Source organism: Protopterus annectens, chromosome 1.part0, assembly GCF_019279795.1.
Source record: "Protopterus annectens isolate FY-2018-M chromosome 1.part0, PAN1.0, whole genome shotgun sequence".
In the NCBI taxonomy this organism is placed as follows: domain Eukaryota; kingdom Metazoa; phylum Chordata; order Ceratodontiformes; family Protopteridae; genus Protopterus; species Protopterus annectens.
This window is the reverse complement of record NC_056725.1, coordinates 161728751-161749235: the sequence shown is the minus strand read 5'-3', so window position 1 is coordinate 161749235 and position 20485 is coordinate 161728751. Positions and strand designations below refer to the sequence as shown.

Sequence of the window (20485 nt, the reverse complement as noted above, 5' to 3'; positions counted from 1 at the left end):
CCCCCACCCCCCAGTAAGGAAACCTCCATAAAAAACTTCTCCAAAGCCAACTTTAAGTCAGAGGTGACAAACTTCATGAAACCCATGCAGACGGGAGCTGAAAGTTCGACTGCTGAATTCTACACTAAGGCACTGTACAAACACATCCACTCGTGCATGAATCGTGCCATCCCAAACAGAACCAAACACTCTCCTCCAAAAAAAGGAAGCCAATCTAGTGGTCCCGTCATAAACAAACTATACAACAAAAGGAAGAAACTGTTCCAGAAAACAGGAAAATTCCAGGATGCAAAAAACTCCCTTACCAGCCTCAACAAGAAGCCGATATCCCTCATAAAATCCTCCAAAGCTAGTTATGAAAATAAAATTGCCAAAGATTCCAAAGGCAACCACAAGGCATTCAATAGCTATGTCAAGAATCTAAATGGCAATGCTCAGATCTGCTCTGAGCTACAACTGAATGGCATTAAATATACTGATCTCAAGGACATTGCCAATATCCTGGCAGATCGATTTAGTATCTTCACCCCCCTCTCACCCCCTAAAGGGCCCATCTCAATACCAAATGATTGCCAAATCCCGGTAATCATGGCCACACAGGTAGAATCCGCACTCACCAAAGCCAAGAGTGCAGCATCCATGGGACCAGATGACATCCCAGGCTGTGTACTACATGAACTACAAAATTAACTGGCACCTCAAGTGTCATGTTTAATCATAGCTTCACCTCAGGCTTTATGCCCACTGAGTGGTGCACAGCTACAGTTATCCCACTCCACAAGGGGGGATCCACCTTGGATCCTGGGAACTACCGTCCCATCAGTCTGACGAGCCTGATCTGCAAGGGCATGGAACGCATTACCATGAAACTTATAAACAAAGACATTGGCAACCTTCAAACACTAGACCCCACCCAGTTTGGGTTCGTGAAGGGCCGATCTTGTCTCCTGAACCTGAATGACTTCTTTGAATCAGTCTCCAGAGCTGTGGACGAGGGTAAGGCAGTCCACACAGCCTATCTGGACCTCGCCAAGGCGTTCGACACCATCCCCCACTCTGGAATCATAGATAACTAACTAAGCTGGGCATAAATCCCTACGTCACTCGATGGGTTGCCAACTGTCTTACTGACAGAACCGACTGTAAAAGTGGCTGACTCCAAATCCAGCTCCAGACATGTGACAAGTGGAGTACCTCAGGGTTCAAGTCCTGGGACCGCTCTTGTTTGGCATATACTTCTCTGAAGTACAGGCCAACACTAAGAGACTCTGGCTAATAAAGTTTGCAGATGACTCCCTAAATGATGTGGATATTCTACAAAATGGCCTTACAGAAACAGATGCTTGGTGCCAGAGCCATGGGCTCAAGCTTAATGCCAAGAAATGTATAGTTATCCCCTTTGGGAAAAAACATGTACCCATGAATTACCACATAGGTGGCAGTACACTAAACACCAAAGGTGTGATGAGAGACTTAGGGACACAGGTGGACAGTGGTCTAACCTTCGATAAGCACATCACCACAACAGTCAGGAAATCCTTCTATGTGGCACACCTCATCGCAAAGGGATTTTCATCCAGAAAAAAAGGATGTCATTGTCCCACTGTACTCATCCCTCATTAGACCCATTATAAAGTACAACTCCCCATTTGGTATGTACCTCACAAGACATCTGCAACAGCTGGAAAGGCCACAAAACTACCTCACTAAAAGAATCACAGACCGAAAGCAGATGCCCTATGCTGACCATCTAAAAAAAACTCCAGCTATACTCTGTGGCATATCCTTTACTCAGAGGCGATCTCTGCTTAACATACAAGGCCATGTGAAACCCTGAGCTGTTGGACATGCTTCACTTCAAGAAATCCCAAACCCTCAGAGCCACACGCTCCAGGGATCTAAACCTTGTCATCACAATGAACAAAACATGCTGGAGGGATAGGTTCCTGATACAGAGACTCCCCATACTCTGGAATAGACTGCCCATACATGTCTCCTTGGCTCTCTTCAAAAGGAACCTTGACGAATGGATGGGAGACAGGAAATTCACCCCAGGGATCACATCAGTCACCCTGCTAGACAGGGGTCCAGGGAAGTAAATACTGAGGGATGAAATATCCAGGGGAATTGTTATGGCTAGGCTTGTATAGGCCCTAGGGCCAATAACCTAGTACCAACCTATGAACCTAAGGTTGATCCTTCAACCCCACCCCTATTGCCCATCCTGGCAATAGCCCAAACTCTCTAAAACCCACCTAGTTATAACTCTCTCTTCTTGCATAAAATGAATTTGTAACATATGTTACTGTATGTCATATATTATACTATATGTACTATATAATACTTATTTATGTTTATGAAGCTTTTCTCCCCTGGCCTCCACTGAAAATGGGCTCACCTTGGCCCAGTGAACTATCCCGGTAAACAAATGCAAATAAGTAAAATAAATATAAGCTATAACCATATTTTTATTTTACCCAATGTACTTCTGTTATCTCTTGTACACAACCTGACTTCATTAAGCACTATGAACTATGCAGATCTTTGCATTCGTACAGTGTAAACATGACCCCCACTGGCAAGTCAGTTACAAATATATCTGAAAACAAGGAAGCTTCCAGATGCAGCAATAATAAAGTAGGTACCAGAATGCACCCTTTTAAAACTCAGGTGTTCAGTTTACTATTGGGAATTTATGAAAAGCCTGGTTTTAAAACGTAGGGTGTAGGGGCTCAGTGTATACAGATAAGTCAGGTTTCATCCCATCTTTCTAACGTTTTTTTTTTTTTTTTGCTACACCTTTCCATGCTTACGCAAAAGATCCGATATTATGCAACAAATATACCTCTGCGAATTAAAAATAATACAGGACGATCAGAAGGAAGAATACTTTCTTTTAATAACTGAATATAGTTATATCGTACACTATACTGTTAGTGATGCTGAATCTTTTAAACACGCCTGACATTTTGAGGACCATCATAAATCTAGGAGGAGCAAGGCTCATACCTCTGAAGTGCATCTCATTACGAGGAATGCTCCTAATTTGAGGTCTTAAAAAGTTCATGTTCCCCGAAGTTCCACATCAAAAGGGTCTGTCACATTACGTGTTAGGAATTTTTGAAGTGAAACAGAAATTAAATGTGTTAATTTATTAAAAGATCTTCTTTACAAGTAAAACCAGCATATTTTAACCAGCCTATGACCTTCCTAGTTGAAGCTGTTCGTAAGCCATTAGAATGCGTTCCACATTTTGTCTATTCGTTCCACACATTATGAGGGCTAGTGTTCCTCATTTTAGAGAGGGAAGGTTGAAAGCTATGGTTTTATACTATTCTTCTACTACTATTTGGAGAATAATAACTTTTAATTACTTCTGACAAAATATTTCTGTTAGTGTACTAACGGTGTTTGTCTTTTAACTCCTTGAGTCGGTGTACTACCCGTCATATAATACACAAGAAAAAAGGAAAGCGAAATGCTTGGGGTTTGTTACTGCGCATCCGAACCAGTTTCTCTGCGACATGACCGTACAACCATAAAATCGTACGTTTCTGTAACAGAAACTCCACTCAGAGTCCAGGCATTAAAAGTGTGACAACACTGTTGTGAAAACCAAAGAACGTTACGACAGGCAAAATCGTTTTTCTTTTTCCCCTGATCTGGACAGATCAATCAAATGAAGCACAGTCACACCCTAATAGCAAAGCATGCACATTCATCTAACTTTCGTTACTATTTTAACCGGATAATAAACACCTACCCACTAGAATTCTATAAAAAATAACTTTAAAAACTACGCAAAACATATATTACACTACGTGTGTGTACGTTACTCATCACAACAGTGCAACAAAGGAAACGGAGTGTAAACAGCAGAAAAACTGTTTGAGGAGATTCTACCAATCCCGATATACTTCCCGTTAACCTCAATGCAAGTACCCAATATGCAACGCTGTTTAGTAGTCGTTAAGATTGTATCTGATAATGAATAAATAAGCGAAACTGGCTTATACCCGCTGAGATAAAGAATGGGTGTTATGAGTACAAAATGATGTATGGCTAATTTAGAAACCGTAAATACAGCATTCAGATTAGTTCATAAATCCCAACAAGATAATGTAAAAATATACTAATCAGACTTATGCGTCTTTAAACCACCCACAATATGGAGACACGTTAAACGTGCCGGACGAGAAGGCGTCTACTTAGAACATTTTCTCCCTTCTGTCATATATTCGGTTCTGATTTGTTGGTTACTTTATTGGCGCATGCGTAGTTTGGACGAACCAGAGAGTTCTAATACAACTTGACATTACAGTAATTAAAAGGACTTTTGTATGGTAGTTGCTTTCCAACAAAAATGCCGAAACGCTGCGCTGCCACTAACTGTTCAAGTCATGCAGGACAGTTAGATTCAAACAATAAGAAAATAAGCTTTTATAAGTAAGTAAACACTCATGCTAGTGTTCGCCCCCTAAGGTTGCGAACCTTCTGTTAGCTGGTAATATTGGAAGCCTAATTAGGGAGTTCGAACTGGTTAGGACGGTTTGGTTTGGAGGTGTTGTAAAATCAAAATGATAACGTTTTATGTAGCTTCACTAAATTCTGCGGTGACACTGTTAACGTGTACAATATATGTCTCCTGGTTTTAGAGGGGATGTAAAATAGAGTTCAAATATATGTCATATTTTATCTATATGGAACATATTTTAATAGACTGTTGCACATTATGTCGAGTAAGCCCATTTGTGTATTTTAAAAGCAGCAGTTTTTGACTATTAGAATAATAAATTATTATAGTATCTGAAAAAAATGTCTTTTTTGCAGAAGCTCAGTCTTCTTTCTCCCTCTTACTTACACCGTTGCTTGACAGTCGCTGTCCGTGGTTTTTGTAACGTCTCATCTTCAAGTCCAGACCATGGGTCAGATTTCGTTGTTTTCGCCAGACCTGACGTGACAAAAATCATGAATTTAGTGCTCAGCAATTTTAGTGTTTTAGCAGTGCTTGGTATCGATATTACTTTGTCCAGCCAGAGGCGAATAATTCAATACACCAGAGTACAGTAGATTTAAACAGCATTGATTTACTGCAATAGAGAGAGAAAGTGGTTCATTTGGCCACTTCGTTAAACTTTGTGCCTAATGATAAGAATTTGAGAGCAAAAATTGAAAACTGTGATGCTTCTTGAATTGTGTGCTTAATTTTTTGCTTTATTTTTATTTTCATGACATGCCATGTAGGGAAGTCAAAATATTTGTAGGTCTGAAATTAGTCATGGTAGTAGCTCTGCTCGCTTAGTCACCAGACCCATGATCCTGAATGCATATGAAATCACCTTTATTGCCCACTATAAAAAAGAGCGGCAGGGCAATGAGTTTTGCCTCTCAGTTGTCCCTGATTTTCAAGGAGGTCCTTGATATTGACTGAAATTTTAGCTCTGACACTCTTAATCCCTCTTAAGCCTGGAGATGTTTGAAGAAAAGGTGGTGAGTTATAAAAACTTATTTAGAAAAATATATATTAATTTACATTTTCTTATTCTGTCAGTGTCTGAAGTTGATAGTGCTAATATTTCAAAACTGCCCCTTATTATTTCTGGGTTTGTTCCTGATTAGTTGAGAGCTATATAGTGCGTAGCAAAGCGATTGAACTAGTTTAAGAATTGGCATGTGAAAAATACTGTTTCATGGAGAGCTAGGTGGGAAAGTGGTTAAAGTTACATTGTAAAAGGGCAGCAGAAGTAGATTAGCATGTGAGAAATGGGAGAACATTGGAAGTTAATTTTTCTTAATGGCGGTACAAATGCACTGGGCTGATAGCATAAGGACAGATTGCTTGCACCTGTGACATTCTGTTGGTATCCTTGGGTGAAATCACTGACATTAGGAAGCGATGACAGGATATCTGAAGGACCATAAAACCTTTAATGACATATATTCATACTCTTCCCACATCCCTACTGCGATATTTTAAAGATTTTGTGAAATTTGAAGTGCTTTTTTTCCACTGTCTTAGCCATATGGTAGTTGTGCACCAGTCCTGTGCAGATAGCTTGTCCACTGCTTCTGCTGTTTTAGAGAGGCGTGTGTTTGGCATCATCTTAAATGGAAATTAGGAACAGTAATGTCATTTTACCACAATTATGATTGATACTTTTTTGAATCTGAATATTTCAAAATCATTGAATGTATTAGCAAGGATATATGCTGGCTGTTTTAGAAATTCCCATACAAGAGTTTTAGGAACGCTCTCATCTTCTTTTGTACCTTCAAGACAAACCATTTCTTTCATTAAGTGAGAGCCCGGCTGAAAGGCAGTATGATGCATGATACCTCTCAAGCTTTGCTTTTTAATTCCCTGCATTATTTGAGGGTGCCAAGGCCAATGTTTCCTTGGTTGCTCTCCAGATCCGAATACAGACCTAACTTACATAAGCATCAAGTTGCACTTAAATAAATGCCCTTCATACTGCTCAACTGTTCCTGATTTTCTCTCAGAAATGTGGTTCTACGTAAAATCAGCATTTTGTGGAAAAAAAGTTAGATATCCTAAAAATGTCACATTACAATTATGCAAATTTTGTTCAGAAAATATGTATAAATACAAATTATATTATTCTTTCAAAGTTGCAACCAGTATACAAAATGTGCACTGGCTTTGGAGGCTGTACCTCACATTGTTTTTGGATTAATCCATGATTGTATAAATGATGTTGAAAGCGGTTTTGTATTCTTTTAGATTAAACCTGATCTGACAGATTCTTGCTTCAGACTTGCGTGTTTTTTCCCTCTGCTTTGCATCCTGCTGCCAAAGTTGGTGCTCTCTGCATACAGCAGATGTCCGTTAGATGCCTTCAGCACTTCTTTTGTCTGGATGAAATGAAATAAATCTTCTAGTATAATACTAGATGATTTTTTTAGTGCTGCCTTACATTTTTAGCAGCTGTGAGTGTACAAGAAATCCATTCAGAAGTATTATTCATTTAGTCTTGTGTTTAACTTTGAAAAATGGTAAGAAATTAAATTACTTAATTTAAGCCATAAAGATTGTATTTTACAGTTCTGACTGAAGTCAGAACAAAATGACTGCCAGAGAATGGTTTATTAGCTCCTGTAGGAAGTGGAAGTGTTTTATGGTTTATAGCTTCCAGATGCTATAACACATCTCAGCAAAGATTTTTCCTGTGTGTATGGTAACACGTGTGCTAAATTCTGGTTCAAGTTCCTAGAAATGGGGGTAGCATGGGAGCCAGACGTCAGATGACCAGTTGTATGTGATGTCATTCTGCAATCTAGGACAAAAATGATATTTTAATACCTGACGAGAGAGAAGCCTCAGAGCACTCTGATTTTGGAACCTGACAAAGAAGGACCCCTTACCTACTTCATCTTGCTTTGCTCTAATAAGTGACCAGGGAATAGTAATTCTTTAGATCAGTCAGGAAAATATAGTGAGATTAGTTAAATGCTGTTTTACTATATCTCTGTCAATCTGTTCATCTGTGTTATTTTAATATTTCCTGTAATTGAAACTATGGTGTCTATTATAAATAGATATTCTGTATTTTCTTATTTTATTATTAAATATATTTAAACTTTTCATTGTGGCTGGTCCTTTAGAGAATATTTTAACCTATGAGAATACTCGCATTTGTTTGGTGACACTGTGGCCACTCCTTGCCAAACACTATAATTTGTATTAATATTAATTTCACTCAGTATAATTGGGTACTCTTGTAAGAGCCTTAGAGTAGCTGGCTTTGGAGTGTCTGGTGGCTGTAACTACCTTATAGTCTGGCTAGAAGGAGGCATAGCTAGTAAATGCGTGTCATCCTTTCCCAGGTGTGCGTGTGTGTGTGTGTGTGTGTGTGTGTGTGTGTGTGTGTGTGTGTGTGTGTGTGTGTGTGTGTGCAAATCAAATCCCAGAGTATGTGTGTCTGCTACATGGAGCAGACATATGAAGCACTGGTTTCACAGACAGGGTGCTGGGGGACTTGGCTTGGACATTCGGCTGAGGACTCAATCCTGCAGCTGTGCCAGTGGGGAGTCTTCTGTATTGAGATTAAAAGCCATAGAAAGGAACAAAATATCTCAAAACAGTTGTTAAGCACAAGCACTTTTGTATGTATTTGTATTTGGTAAACATTTTAGCATTATGTGAATATTTAACATGAGATTTTAAAAATGACTTTGGTTTTAGTTTTATCCTAGTTAGAATCATTCATGACACAAGTATGAGACTAATAATTTATCTTTTAATTACAAGTTTTAGTTGTATTTAAGATGCAACAGTTTCAACTGTAACACAGTCATCAAGGGGTTTATTAATGTTCTGTCTCAGTGTTGATTAGCTAGCTGCCTCTCTTTGCTTACCCAATCAGAGTGTTTTTTATATGTATATAAATGGCTGTCTTACATTTTAATGGTGTCTAATGAAGTTAACACTTGTTTAATGAAAGCGCTCACATTTTGTTTGTTTTTCTTGTGGATTTTTATCATTAAATACACCTTTGGTTTATCATCACCTGAGTGATTTGTGCCTCTGAAACTCTGCCTGCCAGCATTTTTATTTATCCAGTGGGGAGTCTTGTTGGGAATTTTGAGAGAGAGAGAAAGTAGCCCGTGGATTGAGTGTGTTCCCTGTGTGCGCTTAAGGGAAACTGTGCTTGATGCAGAGAGTTGCACCTGGAAATACTGGATGTATCCATTGTTGTTCCAAGTGAACGTCCCTCTCTGGTGCCAGTGGTGTGGATTCAGGTTCCTTGATTACTGGCCCAGAGTGGGGACATCACAGCGTCCATGACTGAAGTGAATGAACTCAAAATTTTTTTTTGAGTGAGGCCCAACTAGCCTATTTAACCAAACATTATTTTTTTGGGGGGGGGGGGCTTTACCAGAGTGTTTTTGAAAGAGGTGTCCATAAGTTGTGAAATGTCATTCTGAATGTGGGGGGGGGGGGGGGAGTGAGAGAGATCAGCTGGATGTTTTGATATGCCTAAAAGTATTGTCATCAGTATAAAGCATGCAGGATAGTTTGGAGTCCACAGTGGTTAAGGAGTTGAAAGGAAATGTGTTTGTTTGTATAGATTAGGACACATTTGTGTGGACAATTGCTAGGTTCAGCCCATGTGTAAAAGTTACATAAAAAACATGTATATACGTTGTAGGATAGACTAGAGATCGGGATCACCACCTCAGAGAGTGTTGCCTACCTTTCAAGGGTAGGTACAAAATTAAAATGGAGAACACTCTGTGTTACCTCGGACTAAGAGCCCAGTACCTTACCTTCGGCTGAATAATTGGTGGTGTTATAGCCCGAGAAACGTGACCACTTGAGGAATCATGGCTGTCAGTTCTGTGCTGGGGTCACTTAGTCCTGATATGATAAAGGACTTTTTTGGTGGTGCTACAGTCCAAAATGAGGGTTGAGCTAGCAGGTCAGTCCAGCTGCGAACGTGCAAGGCTGTAACTGTTGCAGTCAGCCCTGAATAGAGGTCACCTTAGTCCTAAAAAGGACTTTTTGCTGCTTTTGGTAGAAGTAACAGTCCTTAAAAGGACTTTTCTTGGGAATAAGTATAAGTCCTCAACGTTAGTCCTGTTAAGGACTTTTATTGGGTGTTTGTATTCCAGTCCTTAGAAGGGCTCTTGTTAGTCTGTTAGTTGTAGTCCCTGAGTTAGTCCTTTTTTGGTATAAGAGTTCCAGTCCTGAGAAGGACTATCGTTAGGCTTCAAAAAATAAGGTTAATCACAATGAAACCACAAGGTGGTATATAAAGCAGTACAGGAACGCTGCTGTTGTAAAAGAAACACTGGAGTCTAGCTGTAAATCCAGAGAGTCCTTTTTATTTTTCAGTCCTGTACGGTACAAAAACTTCTTGATACTCGCCTAGTGATGTTTAGAGTGAACTAGCTAGCTTTGGGGGGGGGGTGGTTACATTTATACTGGTTTTGGTGGGCAGGGTTCCTTAGCAAGGCCAGTAAACCAGCGGGGGAGTGGTTGGGGGCGTTGCCTTTATTTGTCCAGTCCCCATGGTGTTATCGGGTTGCCTGGAAAAGTACAATTACATCATCATTTTACAGGAGATCCATTTACAGTGGCCATTTTCTAGCATGTTTTCTGTAAAATAAAATAAATGTGTAATAGTCCCTGCCATTCCAGAAAAAAACAGTAGAAACAGTAAAAAATAGTGAAATCATGTGTGTATGGTTACATTTTTACATAAAGTGAGGAATACAGTCATTTAGTTAATCTGAGTAGTAAAATATTAAAATTTAGCTAGCTATCTAGTTTACTCTGAACACCTCTAGGAGAGCATCAAGAAGTTTTTGTACCGTACAGGACTGAGAATTAAAAAGGACTCTTTGCTCTATGGATTTACAACTAGACTCCATTGTCTCTTTTACAACAGCATTATTTTTAGCATTGATTCAAAAGGTGCTTCAACAAAGTATTAGTTTAAGGGTGTGCACACTTATGCGAACAGCATATTGTATGTTTTTTTATTTTTTATATTTTTCCCCTAACAGATTTGTTTTTCAGTTGAATTGTATAGGTCACATTAAAGGTGGGAAAAGTTTTGAAATTATTTATTGTGGTCTCATTTTTTATATCACAAAAACCTGGCATTTTAACAGGGGCATGTACACTTTTTATATCCACTGTATATCCTGACCAGAATCTGTGTGAATATGATTTTGTATATTTGCAGGTGCTGTGTAAGCTGGTTATAAATTACTTTTCTAATATTCTTCCAAAGGTTAGAAGGATTGAGATGGATGTGAAATCCATGGCTGAGGAGTTGGGAGATTTTGGAATAAGTCTAACATTGGCGTTTTTCTATTGTTTTGGGTGATTCTTTTAATGGGGCAGGTATTGCAAGAAGTATTTGAGTGAGGTAAGAATGTGGCCTTTACATAAGGAGATGAACTGTGGATGAAGGCCGTTGCTTCTTGGTGGTAGAGGGCCATCTGATGGGGTACTGGCAAGGATTTTAGTGAAGTCTTCGGTTGTTTGTTTCTTTCTTTATTTTCATTTTGTTTTGCTTTTGTTTACTGGATTTGTCTGAGTGGGTTTAGTTAAAAAAAAAAAAAAAAAAAATCACAGGGAGAAAAGCTCAAATATATTACAAACTTTTTTTTTTAAACAGACATTCAAAAATATTTGCACATTTAATTGCATTACATATAAAATAACGACAAAGTATTATAAATATACTTGTGCATTAATAGATGTTGAACACTGAGTATAGGTGTATTAGAGGATCTGTCAAAATAGATCATGTGATTAGTGTTAGAAATTTAAAGAAATTGAGGTGAAGGAAGGAATTTTGTAGGACAGAAGATGTTAACATTGTAGTTTAAGAGGTGGGGTATAAATCATGTTCATAGATACTTGTATATGAGATGGGGGAGGGTGGATCATGTTGCAAAACTATGTATATGGCTGGGAAATGCTGGTAAAATTCTTTAGGTATTGGTGAAGACCGGTTGTGGGACATAGGATTCTGATTGAAGAGAAATGGTTTGACAATTTGGCAAGCTGAAGATGACCTTGGCTTTTACCCTGGAGATATACAGGAGCATATCCTTCGATTTGATAGGTGAAGTTTTAGTTGTTTTAAATGACTTTGTGTTGTGAATGGATTTCAGTGGTAGTGGGATGTGGTTCCACAGTTTAGCTACACTGTTTGAATATAGAGTCACCTGCAGTAGTAGATTATTCGGTTATATTGATTAGTGATTTTTCCCTAGAGGGTAAAATTCTGTTGGGGGTAGTGTTAAGTTAAGGGCTGAGCAATTTTCCGTCCTATACAGAAGTCCGTGTCTAATAGCTGAGAGAGCTAGGTGATCTGATAGTTTTAATCAGCTTAATTTTGTGTAGTGCTGTGTTCAGTTGTTATAGCTTACTGCAGATCTGGCTATTTTATTCTAACATTGCTCAAGTATGGACAGTTGTGAAACGTGAAGATTTGGGCAACATAGAGGAGAGGTGGCAGTAAGAAAGCAGAAGGCTATACGTCTTCTGGCTATGTCAGGGAGGAAGGTTTTTACTCTGTATGGTGTACCTAGTTTTAACTCTTTTTGTTAAAAAAAAAAAAAAAAAAAAAAAAGTGTGATGTATGGTGGTCGAATTTCAACTCGTAATCTGTGATGGCACCCAGTAATTTTGCATGATGCCCTTGTTCTGTCATGGTGGTGTTGGCAGAGTTGATAGTGAATAGTGTTTTGATTTAGACGTGTTTTTGGGTAAATACAGTAATTTAGTCTTTAGGGTTTAGTAGTAGTTGTGATTTATGTTTCAATCGATAAGAATAATTGTGTAATGTCTTGGAGTTTAGAGGGAGATTTGGCAGAGCGGTTTAGGTTCAAGTCATCTGTGTATTGAACTAGGGTAGCATTTTTTTTTTAGCAGTGTAGAGGCCATTGGTAAATGTGTTTCAGAGTATGGGACCTGGTGTTGATCCTTGTTGATCACCAGTAGCTACTGGCAAGAAGGTGGAAGATTCCTTTTTCCATTTCACTTCCTGTGCTCCGTTTGGGAAATAGCTATGGAATCATTGCAATGAAGAGTTGGTGAGCCTTAAGGATGAGAGTTTATGTAAGTGATTTTTGGGGGGAAACAGTATCAAAATCTTTTGAAAAGCCTATGAAGATGGTGGCAACTAGGTTTCCAACATTTCTGTGGGTGTTGACAGTATTAAAATTCAGCAACTAATAGTTCAGTTGTGCTAGGATGAAGATGGAAGCTGTGTTGGGTTGAAGTGCAGAAGGTGGTTACTTATTAGGTGGTTGATTTTTCTAATATTTTTGATAGGAGAGACAAAATGGCAATTGGCCTATCGTTTGTATTCTGATAAATCAAGCTGAATCTGAAAGTAAATTGGATATGCAATATCCCCTGTTGCTGTTTTAAGATAGTCGGCAGGTAGATTGTCTGGGGTAGTGGTGGTAGTAGTAGGTTTTATTTTTTTGATGTATTTTATGATGGTGGGAACTGGTTGGAGGGAGAAATATGGAAAGAGGTTATTTGATGGTTCAGGGACATCAAGAACTTGGTTAGTCACCTGGTTGGTTAATGACTGTACTGTGTGTATAAAGTGGGTATTAAAATGTTTGGCTGTAGTGTCCTTTTGTTTCTGTGTTTTTGGTGTTGGCTGTAATAGCTTGCCCTGGATTTAACTGTTTTTTTCATTGAGACTAGAAACTGTTTTGGATTATTAGTGTATATGTTTTGATTAGCTGAATAGTAGTTTTTCTTATAAGTTGATAAGTTTTGTTAGGTTTCTTAGTTGTCTGTATGATAGAGAAGTAGGAGTGGTTTTATTTTTTTTGTCCAGATCTTTCTTGTTTTCTCTTTTTTCATGAGCTGCTTAGTTGCTAAGGATAGCACTGGGGCAGGGTTGGCTTTGAATGTTTTTATTCCAAGAGGGGCTAGGGTGCTCAGAACAGTTAGGCTGATTTTTTTTTTTACTCAGAGACAGCATCATCTATGGGGAGTGTATATAGTGAAAGATGCATTATTTGTATGTGTAGTAAAATAAAACTCCACCCCAGAACTAACCAAATCTGTTTTTTCACTCTATCTTTGTTTCCTGATCTATTTTAACACCTCAAAATCACTCTGTGCTTTTATTTGTAATTTTAGCCTGTTTTCCACAACATGGATACCAATGGGGCTTGATGCATCATTGTGATCTTGTTCCCCCTCAACCCTTTCTCTTTCCCATAATGCTTTGTATGACTCATGCCAGACATAAGGAAGTAACTTTTGAATTCCCATGCCATTGACATATAATGCGATTTGTGTTATCTTCTTTGCCTTCTGTAAAAGGACTGCTTCTTTTCTGTCTCTAATCACCCTCATTTATGTTTGGCTCAGACCTTGTTTTACACAATAATTAGACGTTACCCAGCTACAGCCAGAAAAGTAGCTAAATTGCAGGCCTTTGTTCAGGGTGTAGCAGCAAAATTATCTGTTCAGATTTTTCCTTTCAAATCTGAGATGACGTGTAGGGCATATTCTTGCGCGTTAATCTTACCATACTAATTTTGTGTATTTTGTAGACATGCATGTGTTGCCACTATTATTCAAGATGTAGTAGTTGAAATTCTAAAAAATAATGAAATACTAAAATGTTCCGAGTATCATCAGTTTGCAAGTAGAATTCTATGTTGCACCAAATAGGTGTCTCGTTTTTTACAGCATTCTAATGTGACTTCTTACAGGTTGATAAGTATGGTCTTAAAGCAGACGAAGGAATGGAAACAGGAAAATTATAAAACATATCCATTTTGTCAGTTGCCCTGACTTCCATCTGACTTGCTTGGTAGCTAGTTAACTAGTATTAGAGTAATTGTTGCATGTGGTTAACAGAATGTAAGCCACATTGACAGAAGACTTCAGTTTTCAAAGCCACCTTCGTCAGAGTAACCCTGTTTGTGTTTCTTATTCTTATTTAAAAAGCTGTTTGTGTGGCACTTAGTAATATGTACCTTTATTTATAACAGAAACTGATTTATTTTAATAGAGTTTACTTTCAGTATGTTGTTGAATAGGTTTAAATTCATCTGTACATGACTAGCTCAATGAGGTTTCAACAAAACCATAGCATTTTGGAGGTAGGCAAGTTTCTCCTTATTCAAATTGGTATGCTCCAAAGTTAGTACACTTGGGAGAAGCAGATGTGTGGAGACACCAGAGAGTTTCCCCCACCCCCGCAAAAATAAGCAAGCAATAATGCTCGACTGGGTGTGTGTTATTGTGGAAGGGAGTTGTTTACACAATAACACACACCCTGGATGGCATTATTGTGCTTAGAGAATGGGCTGTCTGTAAAATTGTTGTGTTCTACTTACTTATTTATAGTTTATTACTATATTATTTTTTATATATTTTTGATGTAAACATAGTTCCTCCACCTAATGTTTCAAAGTTGTTGTAGTATATGTAAGTGGTGTTAGAATAAGCATTTTACATTCAAAATGTATAATTTTTATAAAAATATCTGGATATTTGCTTTATTTTTGGTCCCTTAGTGCTAATGGTTTCGGGACAGTAATTGGGGCTGAAGTTGCTAAATGATATACATTTGATTTTCAGAGTTTATTTCCTTTAGAAAATTCATGTTAACACAAATCCTATTATTTAACTCAAGGGCCCTTCTGCACCCTTGTGAGAGAAGTGTGCTGATTGGAACCTGTCTTGTGAAGGGTGATTGGTCTAGGGCATGGAGTAAGCACCCTCATTGGTTGTTTTGAGGTTTTTTTTTTTTAAGTTTTTAGTTTTTGGTATTTAAGCCCTGCGTCTGAGCAGGTTTCTGCTTGTTTGAACCAAGATGAACTGAGGTGGGCTACCAGCCAAAACTCTGAGCTGAGATACCAGACGACTAGAGGCTTCTGAGCTTCAGAAAAAAAAAACATAAGTTGCCTTTTTTTTTTTTTTTTTGCTTTATTATACTATTTACTGCACTTTTTATTGTGTTCTGCTTATTTAAAATGTAATACTGTAAACTAAACTGCACTGTGTCTGCTGTATTTGTCTGCCTTACTGTACCTGTTAAGTGGAGTCTGCATGTCCTCCCCATGGTTGGGTGGGCGTTCGAAAGACATGCGTAAATGTGCGTGCCTTCGTTAAAGGTTGAACGTCGAGCTGGCACCTCGACATTCGTGAAAATCTGCCAATCAGCGGACCAGAGTTCCGCTGTGTCAGCCCCTAACCGGGAAAAGCCAAAAGACAACAACAACTGTGCCTGTTAAATCATATTTTCCTGTTATTTTCACTGATTGCATAGTAATTGTTACTACTTTTCTGTTTGTTCTGTTTTTCCCCGCCAAACAGTGTTTTAAATAACTGACTTGATTGCTGGTTAAAACATTCTTTAGTATCTCCTTGCTGTTTAAAAATTCTTTTAGTGTGTGTCTGCTGTTTAAAATTTTTGTTAGTGTTTCCCGCCTCAATTAGTGTAGCTAGTAGCTGTAGCATAGTCCAGAAACAGGTTTGCTGCATCTGGGTGTGTTTGTAGTGGCTGTTGTATTCTGAGAAAATTTTCCAAACCATCTTTGATTGTAAAGGGCGTTCTGCAACCTTGTGAGAGAAGTGGGATGCTTGGAACCTGTCTTGTGAAGGGTGATTGATCTAGGGCTTGGAGTAAGCACCCTCATTGGTTCTTATCGAGTTTTTTTTTTTTTTAAGTTTAGTTTTTAGTTTCTGGTATATAAGCCCCAAATTTGAATGGGTTTCTGCTTGTTTGCGCATCGCGCAGCACCACACAGTTGTGCGCCATAGCCAGACAGATAATTTTGACAAGTTTTCCCTTGGATACAGCTGTAGTACATTAGTTTAGTCCTCATTCTTACTACATTTCCAGTCTCAGAAATATTGCTAGTGAGCTGTGACCTATTAAACCACCAGCCAAATCTCCATCAGAAAGACCCATCCACAGACCACCTCCTAGATCAGTACTGAAAGCACCCCTTTTGTGATAGCATTTTGGACAGTTGGACTACCCCTGTTTCTCCTGCCAGCCTTGTTGACTTGGGTCTCCTGAGGCAGTGTAGCAGCTGCCTCATGTACACTGACAACCCCCTAGTAATAACTCACTCAAGCAGAGAGTCCGACAGATGTATTTACACCAAGAATCTTAAATCCGTGCTCTCTAGCACTCGAAACAGTAACACTGAAGAGGTTGTCAACTCGCCCACCACTACTCATGTACATAGTACGCATCCAGAATATAAATCAACATGTGCATAGGTTCTCTCAAAAAAAACTTACCGAAACACCAGAGACTTCCAAATCACAAGACTGCTACAACTAACACAGTTCCCACAGCACCTAAGACAAATGGCAACACCAGTGTCTTGCCTACCAAGCCCTCAAGACACAGCATTCCTAAACCAAATTTTCTTGTCATTGGAGACTCCATAGTGAGATGCACTGATATCCCATTCAGCAGGATAGATAAGGAAGAAGTCAGTCAGCTGCATGTCTGGTGCCAGAATTCATCAGATCATGCATGCTCTCAGTTCTTTCTGCAAAAACTACCATTATGACTGTGTCATAGTCTGTGTTGGAGTGAACGACCTGAGATGTACCTCACTGGACTATATGAACAGAGACACTATTGAGCTCTCTGAGGAATGTCCCAGGCAATTTAGGTATGTAGCCTTGAGCAGCATATTACCCTCATCTAGAATTGTTACAGTATAAACAAAAAGTGATCAATTTCAATAATTGGCTTAGGTTTTGGTGTCAGTTAAAGACGATCCAGTTTCTGTCAGCCTGGGATGATATGGTCGACAAACCTCGCTGCTTTGCCAGAGATGAGTTTGCACCTGGCACTGTTGGGCATTTGGCTGCTTGCAAAGGCTCTTGCCTCCCCCATAGTGCCTTAAAACAAAATTGCCGACATGAAAATTGCCAGTCATAACAAAATAAGGGTTATGCTGCTAAACACTAGGAGCCCAAACCAAAAACTGCACACCCTGGAAGCAGTCCTATCATTGGAGGATATAGATGTCTGTGCAGTCATAGAAACCTGGTTCAAGGCCTCAGAGAGTACCCTGGCCTTGCAAGGCTACAATGCCTTCTACACCTTCAGACCACAAAACGAACACGTGAGAACCAAAGGAGGTGGTGTTTCTGTCTAGACTGAAGATAAATTCAACTTCTGACTAGTTGGAGTAACTCCATGGAGTTCTCCTGTCTAAGTTCAGATTACTGTGGTAAGACCCCCATTCAAGTCATAGCTACTTATAGATTCCCCTCCATTAATCTTGATGCTCATGAGACCTACAAACTGGGGTCAATCCAAATATTGCCAAACACTCTGGTCATGGGGGATTTCAATTATCCCACCATCAACCTGGGAAACCTACTCCAGCCATAACTCCCTAGTGCAAAAGGTCCTTGACTTTGTTAATGCAAATACCTTGGAACAAATTGTTGAAACCCCATCAAGAGGAACAAACTTACTAGATTTGGTCCTCACTAACATGACAAACAGATGTACCACCACAACTGTCGGACCCTCATTTGTTAAATCTGACCACAGGTCAGTCACCTTTGAACTGGCACTAATACCAGAACTCACAAAGGCGAAGTCAGACTAAAAAACTTCACTGAGGCAAACTATACCCTCCTAGGAGAAGGTATAAAAGGATTCCACGCCCCACCCCCAGCTGGAAGTGGTAACTACACTAAAGCCCTGTAGAATGTGTAGACTCAGCTGTTCCAGAGAGAATCAAAGCCAGAGCCCCAAGTAAAAACAAGCCATCCAGCATCAACAAACGCAGAAAGTTGCTGTCCTAAGAAAACGAACGTAAGGCCCCAATAATGGAAAAGCACCCTCCTCGGCCTCAACAGGCAAATAAGACAACATTTCAAATACTTAAGGGTAACTTTTTGAGAAAAACTTAGTAATCACAGCTAATGATAACCATAAGGCCTTTCACAACTACATACACAGCCTAAAAGTTAGAACCAAAGCATGTGCCAAACTAGTGACTAATGGTATCGCACACACACTGATCCTGCAGAGACAACAAACCTGCTGGCGGACATATCTGGTGAAAATTTCACTCCCTTATCCCCGCTATACATATCACAAACATTGCCCCAACCTCCGCATCCAAGTACTCTGGATTGTGCAGAACGCTCCACATTTGTGATTGATTTAACCCGCTGTTGTGCATTGAACAGTGGTGGCTCCACTTTATGAATTTTGACTGGCTCGTATACCGCAATTAAAGCCAATAGGCAAGCCAATCAAGCATCTGTTCCTGATGCAAAGGGAGCTAATCGGGAGGCACAAAATCTGGCCAGTCACATGCCACAACTAGTTTTTGTGCCACTGCAATACTTTCAAAAAGGATATTGCAAGGGGCAAAAAGATGAGCACATTTAACCTTATGGCTCTCTTCATCTGACTGCGTGTCAAGAAAGTTCAAAAATTAATTTTTTTCTAATTTTATTGACATTTTAAAGCTCAACATAAGAAATGGCCCTCGTAATGAGATATAACTGAGAGGTATGGAAAGGTGAAGATGCACACTTTCCATAATGTTCTGAACTAAGCACACACACAGTCAATGGCATATTTAAATCAGAAGAATGATGTGTAAATTTGCCACGCAAAACCCTTAATATTTGTTAACAAAAACTTTACTTTAGCAAACTGTAAGCACAAAAGCACACTACATTATTCACAAAACACCACACATTTACATTTCACTGCAGTTTCTTAATATCCATTAAATATGGTCTAGCAAAATATTAAATATGGTACAAAGTACAAATTAAATAGTGACTTCACTCACTGATGGACATAACAGGAAAGAAGAAGTTATTCGTAATAGTAGTGCTTTGTTATAACAGCAGTATTATTCTGTATTGTGATCCCCAACATTCTTGTCCATTCATTCACATATGATCTTTTTAATTTGAGTAATAAACGCTACTTGCTTATAAATTCTACTAATCTGTTTAACCTTTTTTCCCGTATGCCTACTAGTTTAAAATGTCATATGCATACTAGGTTGCTGAAACGGGCATGACATTTGCTTTCTATTACATCTATAACGCCTCAGGCATCTCACATCACAGCAAATGAGTTTGCCACAGAAAGCTACAGTACAAATTAATGTACACTGACTGGAGACAGATGAGTCTGTATACAAAGCACATCTTGTTATTTTAATGTACACCACTTCTATGTTGTATACAATGAAGAAATGTTTTCATTATTCACTGCCTTGTGTTATTCGTAAATACATTAAACTTTTTAGTTTTATAATGTAGATGCCAGAATACTTTTATACTCTGTTTTAGTTTCCTTTTTATTGGGGGGGGGGGGGCTAGAATTGGCTGAAATATGACTGAAGCGCTCAGAGAAATATTCAGACAAAAACAAAAAATATTCTTTATTCTCCTACAGGTTGTACTGCTTAAAGTACCCTCAAAATGGCATTGGGTATTTGATAAGAGCATGTGTGTTTTGCTGGGATTCAGGACATTGATAGTTTTGACAGAAGAGAAAATATTGGGTCATGGACTCCATTGCTTGTATATTCTTTGTTGTCTGGCTATGACACGGACCTATATAAATTATTTTTTCACAGCAGATGATCAAGTACAAGTGTTTTGTATCCACCCTAATTAGCCAAAACTGATTTTCGCAGTAATTTTGTTGGCAAACCCATATGGACCTCATGCTTCATTTCATTTTGACTTGGCTATACATTTTATTATTTATTTTTATTTTATTTTTACATTTGTTTACCGGGCTAGTCTAACTGGATACATGTCCATTTTCAGTAGAGGCCTGGGGAGAAAAGCTCCTAGGTACATACAGCTAATTAACATATTTCTATCTATGAATCACACAAATAAACACAAGAATACAAAACATAAGCATAAACAGTACTAAATTACAGGATATAATAACAATTCTAAGTAATTTATCAGTATAGGATGCAGTCTTAA

At 38.7% G+C, this 20485-nt stretch overlaps 1 protein-coding gene across 1 annotated transcript in view; it reads left to right on the top strand.

The window, feature by feature from the left end:
* The first annotated feature begins 4252 nt into the window (after positions 1 to 4252).
* Positions 4253 to 20485, top strand: part of LOC122787793 (THAP domain-containing protein 5-like) — a 176860-nt gene continuing 160627 nt past the window's right edge. Inside the window, exon 1 of the mRNA XM_044054734.1 lies at positions 4253 to 4446. Coding sequence (XP_043910669.1) covers positions 4364 to 4446 — 83 coding nt within the window. The 5' untranslated portion in view covers positions 4253 to 4363. The remainder of the gene's footprint in view (positions 4447 to 20485) is intronic.